The sequence below is a fragment of the Cygnus olor genome, chromosome 5, assembly GCF_009769625.2.
Source record: "Cygnus olor isolate bCygOlo1 chromosome 5, bCygOlo1.pri.v2, whole genome shotgun sequence".
In the NCBI taxonomy this organism is placed as follows: domain Eukaryota; kingdom Metazoa; phylum Chordata; class Aves; order Anseriformes; family Anatidae; genus Cygnus; species Cygnus olor.
The window spans coordinates 58840662-58849235 of NC_049173.1; the positions used below are offsets into that span (position 1 = coordinate 58840662).

The 8574-nt window shown below is 35.0% G+C and overlaps 1 protein-coding gene across 6 annotated transcripts in view; it reads left to right on the forward strand.

Annotated features, from left to right (window-relative positions):
- ELP4 (elongator acetyltransferase complex subunit 4) overlaps positions 1-8574 on the forward strand; it is a 235706-nt gene that overhangs the window by 112814 nt on the left and 114318 nt on the right. The window contains exon 10 of one of the 6 annotated variants that reach the window (XM_040560486.1): positions 3694-3807. The exons of the other annotated variants lie outside the window; for them this stretch is intronic. Within the exon in view, the coding sequence (XP_040416420.1) occupies positions 3694-3792 (99 nt within the window). The 3' untranslated portion in view covers positions 3793-3807. Of the gene's footprint in view, positions 1-3693; positions 3808-8574 lie in introns of those variants that run through there. 6 annotated transcript variants of the gene reach the window in all.

Here is an 8574-nt window from a genome sequence, read left to right on the forward strand (position 1 = left end):
TCCAGGAACACTGCTCTGCTGCTAAAAACAATTATAGGGAATGGTTGCTGGGCAATCAGCCGTCAAGTAAACTAAGATCCCTAAGCTTTCCCATACTTATCTTGATTAATGATTTAGCTAGTCATAAAATACAGTGTATTTGTAATTGAAATAGAATACTTAATGTTCTTCAGCAGAAATAAAAAATATGTCTCATCTGTAAAAGCCAACACTTGCTTCTGGTTGAAATAAGCTGTAATGAATATTATAAATTAAATAAAATTGATATAATTCTCTAGTATGTTTTAATGGCAAAACCTTTTACATTTACAGTGACAAGTAATACAGAAATTATCAAATTTGTCATCATTTGCAGTTCAGCTGACAGTTTATGAATATCATTTTGAAAAAAATGTTGCTCAATTATTTGTTTTCAGCAGTAGCAAGGTCTGATCCAGCTTTGATTAGCATTCATAGAAGGCTTCCGATGTGCTTACATAGCACATGGATTGAGGTCTGAGAGTCAAATGGTATTCAGAAAAGGCAAACTATAATGTTACACAAAATAATTGTCAAATTTCATTTCTTCTTTGGTTTAGCTACATAGTGCCTAAGCATCTTCTTGTTAGCAGGTAAATATCAAAATAAATAGTAATATACCAAGGTAATGCCTTTGGTATTCCATTTGAACAAATTCAAAAGGCATAGTCAAAATTATCTTTAGATATAAGTTAAATATAAGTTCTATAAATATATTTAAAGATAGGAAAATCGTAACCATGTACAAGAGACATGAATTTCCTTCAAAGTGTCCACGTAAATTTTCCAACAAAAATATGAAAGTGACATTCATTCACAATGTCAGAGGAATATTATTTTTATGCTTTGGCTCTACGGGCTTAACACATGCACTAACTTCTTTATGATTTATTCTATCTTAGGGCTATTTTCAGCATAGTCTTTTTATGGGGCTGTATGATTTATAAAAATACAGTTTCCTTGACATAAAACATATGTTCATAGGACCATAAAAATACTGCTTAGTTTGGGTACCCAGGACCATTAATAATGTCTAAACTATAAAAAGACAAAACATTTTATTTGCATTGTGGGAAAAGAATTTCAAAGTTACCTTTTTAAAATTGTTGTCTCTTAGAGACCAAAAACTAGGTTTAACTAGTGCTAATGAAATTTAGCCTATTTTAGGTTAGCTAGCTGAGTTTATCTGAACACATTTGTGCCGCTGCAAGTTTGCTACCCCTACATATTGCAAAGATGCATTTATATATGTGTGTGTACTATACATATGTATACATATGTGTATATATATATTATTTTCATAACCTTCAGGGAAAGAAAGGCAGATTAACTACCTTAAATCTTTCAGGTGTAGGTCTTTTATACACTTCAGAGAATTTGCTGTTTATTTATCTACTTCCTAAAAACATCAGTTTTGCAAACACATTTTAAGACAAAGTCTATCTTCTGAAATTATTATAACTGAGGTAGACAATATGCAGAAGAAAAATTAAAAAGTGGGAATTGCCAAAAAGTAGGCAATGGTTTCAATATATATCTTGTTAATATTTTTTTGTTTTGTTTTGTAAATTACTATGTTATCTATCACTAAGAAGTTAACATCCTTAATAATTAATTAATTTCATCCTATACAGGGAATAGACACTTAGTGAATATCTTAAAAAATAACTTATTTAATTTATTAACTATATAATAAGCTATTCCAAAGTATATATTCAGCCTCCAGGCTAAGATACTGAAGATACTGTGTCTTGTAGATCAGGTTTTTGCCTTACTGCATGTTGTTCATGCTATAAAGTGTGACAGTTGGTCTTTTTTTGGCTGAAAGAGGAAAAAAAAAAACCAGAAGAGTGCTTTTCCTTCCTAATGTTCTTAGGATATCTTTTTAACAGAAAATGTGTTTTTTTGATTCAATATCAGTTTCTTAATGGCATAAGATATGGAAATGTACGGATGCCATTTTGATTGTGGAGACCCAAGACGCCAGCCCATGGTAGTGTGTGCTGGTACGTAGGGTAGATACTCGGAAGAAAAGCTCATTGTCAATTTCTTTACAAGAGAAAAAGTTTCTCTCCAGACCTTTCCTCTTTTCCTGAACATCAACAGTAGAGTAAATACTAATATTATTAATATTGATATTATGTGCAGCAGCTATCTTCCAAACTAGTTAAAAATAAATTCTGTGTTATGTAATAAGTTTATTACTGACAGCAAATAAATTTGCAATTGAAATACTAAATTGTACTTAAAATGCTTCAAAAATGCTTTATGTTCATTTCTGAGCTAGGGAAAGGCCATGAATACTATTTTCACGTCTTGTTGACGATTGCTGCATATTTTCACTTCTTATCTCTTCTTGGTAGTTTCCTCTTCACACCTGAAAGCTAAATATCCCCCAAATCTTTTCTATATATTTTTTTTCATTTTCAGCTGTTTTGTGAGAGTGGGTTTTCTTGGAGAAACAGGCTGTCACTTCACTGAAGTTATATGTTTTTATTCACCCAGCTCCACATGTACCTTCCTAACACGTCATCTTTTTGAACTGGCAGACTTCATCTTTCCTATCATATCCAATAGATACCTATTAATATGTCAGACTAAACCTTGGAGTCCCAACATGGCACTGACATCCCCAAACATATCTCCTCATCTTGTGGATCTCCTTGACTTTTAAGTTGGTGGCTTTCTCCTGAAATTAATGATAATTTTCATTAAAGCTTTTTAGTCTATTTAATGTCAGTGTCTATTTTTAAGTTATTGATACATACTAGAAATGGTAAAAATGTAAAGGAGCAAGTATTATAGTAGTCACTGGATTATAGTAAGAGTGGCATACATTTTGAAAACCCAAAGCAAGAAGAGCACTTCAGTTGAATAATTATTGTTTGTTGTTAATAGGAATAAGCAACTTCTGCAATGTATTTTCTGTACTTTGTTTCCTTTGATTTCTTGTACCTTGTATATGAGCCTAGCTTGATGATAGAACATTTAACCAAACTATTGTGTCAACTACTAAAAAACAATGTAATCTGTAGTATTTTACTTGGGGATTTATTTATTTATTTGTTTGTCTATTTATTTATTTATTTTGACTGTCTGGGCAATAATTCCATGGTTTTTTTGGAAACGGTTCATTTCAGAGTGTGCTCTCCATAAATTCTGTTATCCTTAACATGCTGGAGAAAAAAAAAAAAAGCTAATGACTCAAGATAAACATGTGAAAACTTTCGCAGGCTGCAAGCTCCAGCATTTTGCAGTGCGTGCCCTACTTAGCAATGTCTCACTTATGTGGTAAGATTGTTTTAGGCTCTTCATGACTCACTACTCACTATTTCAAAGCTTCAGATATTTACGTTATACCAAGATGGAGGAAAAGTCCTACACAGTTAGTTCTGTTTACTTTCATTAATAATTTTACCATATACTAAGAGAAAAGTTCTGCTTACTTATTTTTCCATAGGTGACATCACTAGAACAAATATTTACTTTTTTATTTCCGGTTCGTTTAACTTCTACTAAGAAGGAATTTCTTTTTCCAGCAGTTACTCTGTATCTTATTTTTTAAGTTCTTAATAAGAAAGTGCTGTATAATACTGGAGCTCATATGCTGACTAGAATAACTTATTTCACTAAAAATAGTAAATTAGATTTTCTTACTTGGGTTCAACTATTTAGCAATGGTTGCGGAGCTGCTGGAGTTTAGAAGGAAGTTCAAGGACGGAGTGCAATGCAGGAAGACAGGTCATGAACTGGATTGCTAATGCTGATGTTTAGTTAAAGGTTAACATTTTTTAACCTGATATTCTATATAATACCTGGCAGTTATTTTTGAAGTGACAGATTTTTGGCAACTACCTGATGTTTCTGAGGCTGCAACAGTGTAACAGTAACAGTGAAGGAACAGTTCTTTCAGAAGTGGATCATCTGACAAATTGAAATAAAATAAACAAGATATTAGGTTCAGTAAAACTAAGTTAGATTGCAAAATCAGGCTCTCAATTCCTATGTGGTACTGGTGAAAATATTCTTTTAGTTTGTTTTTATTGTATTTGAATTGATAAATTCTTGGATGAAGTGTAATCCTTCCAGCAAAGGTGTTTTGCTAGTATACTTTTGTGCAAAAGTTGTATTTTCCCAGAGTACAAGCTACATCTAGCTTGTAATAATGAATGGCTTCATAGAATTTACATAACTACCTTTAAAGTCTTGGCATTACCCAAGCAGCTTTCAGGAGTGCAAAGAGAATACAAATACGTGCTGTAATTCTCACACAGTTTGGCTGAATTAAACCATGTACAGACATTGGGTTACACAGACCTTTCAAATTTTAGATTTGCTAATACTGTAGGAAATTAATGCATCATCCAAAATGTAGTGTGCACTATAACTGTGCTGTAGTTTGTTCACATTAAGTTTCAATTAGACAAGAATGTGACAGAACCATTTAATTAGTCAATAAATATCTGTTGCTGGAAGTTGACAACCTGGAAAGTAGTCTGTTTTGGCAGTTTTTATCCAGCACAAGTTCTGTCAGGCAGTATGTGTCACTAGGTGTTGTGCAAGACCTCACCTTAAACTGGAACACTTAAGAGTAAGCAGTTTTAACTTTGATTCTCATTCTGCTGTTAATGATACGTTGACAAGAAGGGTGGAATTTTTTAATAAGAAAAAATAAATTTTTAAAAGTCTTGAATAACAAGCAGTCTGTGTTGCTGATGTCATATTACGTAACATAGCAAACTGTCTTTCCCCTACATATGATGTGTGATGTGCTTAAGACTTAATCACCCAAAGTTGGTACGTAGAAACTAATTAAAAGGGTGTGATGATGTGTTTCTTAGAAATAATTAGAAAAATACAAGTTTTATAACACAATGGCATCAAAGAGATTTTCATTCGTTTTCCATATATTTGTTTTCAAAAAGATTTTTTAATCTGTATTGTATTAACTTAGATAACATTTTCCTTATGAAAAAATGTTAGTGCCTACATATTTTCTATGCTGCATGTACATAATTGTGGTCATACAAAATAAAGTTAGAAGCATACAACCTCTTCAGAGTAAGGATTTTAATAATAAATCTTGATTCTTGAATCTGTGCTTTCTCTGTCCATGAGTAGTGGGAACTCCCCTAGGTAAAATTTTAAAAAATAAGCATTAACCATAACTGTCTTTTCCTCTCTTGTTTGTATTTATTGAAGAGCTGCCCTGGTATCTGTTTAAAGACACATGCTGTAACAGTCGTATTTAATGTTGAAATATACTGTCATTGTGCTTTGCAGTTTTTCAGTGTTGTTATTGCTGTGGTTTTGCTTTTTTTTTTTTTTTTTTAACATGAGTGGTGACGTCTTCGCCTCACAGGCAATGCAATACATATGCAATGTATTGTACCTTTTGCAAGTACACACAAAGTGCTGATCTCTAGTGGAGATTTTTTGCCTGTGCTACCCTATTATTTTTAGGTAAACAGTTTAGTGACTTCAGGAAGTGGCCCACATAAGCTGGGAGACACCTTGGAGAGCTGGTGGTAGTATTCAAGAGAAACATGACTGTGCTAGATGTGAGGTGCACCCGGTTTTAACAAGTGCTAGAAAATGTTCATCTGGCTAGAGCTGTCTAAAGCCAAGAACAGTAGTCCTCAGAGTGATCAGTGACTGAAACTGCAATCCATCTCTGACTCTGCATCAGGTCCACCTCTTCTGAAAGAGGCTATTGCTGGCTCCAGAATGGAAGAAAGAAAAGTAGCAGAGGAGGAAGAAGAGGCTAGGCAGAAATTGCTCTTCCTGTTGGTGCTCAGAACTCTCCATCATTTCGGCAGTTGCTCTGCCTATTACAGTTTGGAAGTGAGGAATTACATGTAGCCTTCACTGGTGTGATCTTGGTTTTTTTCGTGGTAAACGAGGACATGAAAGCCAGTTCATTCTCTCCTCCTCATTAGAACTCCTGTATAAAAGCTGAGGGATAGGAGAGTCTAAGAAGAAACAGTCAGCTGTTTTCCTCCCATTTCTTGGAGGATATTTTTAAGGAGGATGTAGCATCAGATGGGGCAAAACATTATTTTTATAAAGAGAGTGTTGGAGGACCAGTAAGAGGTTAGTGAAATATTACCATCAGAGTGAAAAGAATGGAAAGACATCAATGTATTAACTTAGAGATAAAGAAATTATCATGAAGAATAAGGAGAAAGATTGTTAAAAATAAAAACCTGAGACCTGAACTGTTAATGACCAAATGTTTCTAATGGATGCTACATGGAACAGATTCATTTCTTTAACATCTCTGAAGAAAATGTGTGCACCAGATAAATATTGTGCACCAGAAATCAATGGGAAAAGCACAAGTTATCCCTCATGGATAATCCTGTCCTGCATTTATTCTTGCAGCTGAAGTCCTGAGTTACTTCTGGAGGCTGGTTCAAGATTTTTCTAGATTTCTGTTGCCTTAGTAAAACCTAGTTCTCACTGCTAATGAAATTGGCAGGCTTGCTTCCTCCCAGAAGACACATTATCTCACAAATGAGCACAGGATTATGAGCACTGATAATGAGCACTGATAATGAGCACTGATAAGTAATGCCAAGGTATTTCTTTGGCTGTCCCTGTCCTTTGCTGAGTGTGGATCAGAAGGTCTGACAAAAGAAAAGGTATGCTCCTGGTTAACAGGAACGTCCACTCGTGGTACAGAAAACTCAGAGGAGCAACACCTACTTTCCTGGCAATAAGCTCTTAAAAGAAGACTTATGCATTATTGTGACTTATGACTTATTGTGACTTTCTTCACAATACCAACAATAGTAGTTGAATTAGTTAATAGTCTGCCTGTATTTTTCCACATTTGTGTTCTTCTATCAGTGAGGCACATTTCTACATTTAGATCTTAAATGCTCCCTTGGCATGGTATGCAACCATGTCTGTCTGACTTGACATTTTACTTGATTCCTAAATGTCAGCTGAAGCTATCTATCTATAAGGCATCCAAATATGTGTTACTGTGTTTATGTTATACAAGCTTTTCTTTGTCTGGTAACCAGCGTTTTTGGCAAGGACAAAGAAGTGTTAAATCCAGTTTGGTCAGCTTTTGATAACCTCAAGATCCTTTCTCTTCCTAGAGATCTGTATGGCAGCTACACTGAATCTTCTACATATTTTTTCCCTCAGTCACCAGTTCTTGCACATTTTCATGTCCAAATTTAGCTTATAATGGCATAAAATTTATCTGTCAAGTGAACTAACCCCAAACTGTCATTCTCACCATTTTAGAAACATTTACAATTCCACTGGATTTAGGTATGTTTACTATTATGGATGTTGCAAAGAACCTGTGCTTCTTAAGATGAAAAATGCCAGTTCTCAATGTTTTTTGCAACCCACTTTATTCTGTTTGAATCTGTTACCCAGTGGGTTTGTAGTGTTGTTGTTTTATTTTCTCCAGGTGGCAGCATTGACAGTTGTTCTTTATTTATCATCCTTTCCCCAGAGTTTGAGAATATTTTATCTAGGCTATTCTCTAATTGTTTGACCGAATAAAGTACTTCTTCATATATTGCTTATCAATAGACGCTCATCACTTGTGGGTTAATCTGGTTTAGTGCCAGATCTTCCCTTCCTACAGAAAACCCACAAGAAATGGTAGTGCAGAGGAGAAGCGAGAGCTGATGAGGAAGTGCATGTAACTGGCTTTTAAATATTTCAAAGTGGTTGCTCCCGTGGATGGAAGTGGTTCAGAGCTGAGCAGGAAAGGAGCTGCATCTCTCAGTTTCACAGGTTCTGTGGCTCTCCGATAAAGGAGATATTTTGTCCTACTTTAAATCAATCTTGCTTCACTTCCTTCTGATGAGAGAGTTCCTTCAGGTCATGGGCTGTTAGCAGAGCCTCTCTGTGCACATTAACACCTGCCAATGAGCCAACGTGCTGTATTGATGCTCAGCCAGCATTAATTCCTATGAAGGTCTTGACTGCTGTCTTTGCCACCTCTCTAAGGAACAGTCCCAGGAGTACTTAGTCGTCTCTGCCCTTGTCCCTGCTAACAAAGTCCTACAAATCTTCAGAACTGAAAGCTCTGCTAAGAAAGTCGAACTTACACTACGGAAAAGGCATTTCTTCTCCAACTCTATATTTTGTTTTTCTGACAAAATATCAAATTTCAATGCCTAACTTGACAAAGTGTGCTAAATACTTTTTTTATATCGTATACTTTTAGCAGTAAGGTAAAAAGCAAATCTAAATATAAGGATTTGACTAGTTTGCTAGTGAAATACCCCCCTGTGATATAGGAAGCTAATGTTTGGGAATAGTCCTGACACTGTTGCCACCAAGGGCAGTGAGATCAGGAATAGGGAAGGATAATGACTGTTGGCTCTCAGTGATGCATACTGAGTGCCTCTCAGAGCCTAGCTGGCAGCAGTTGCAGTGCTAACTGTCACTTTCTTAGTCGAATCATAAGTCAGCTAGAGACATGGGTTTCAGATTATAAAATGAGAAGCAGCAAATGTACAATAAATTGGAAAACGAATCTCTGGATTCTGCTTAAACCAGTGAATAGTGGAGGTTAGGGTT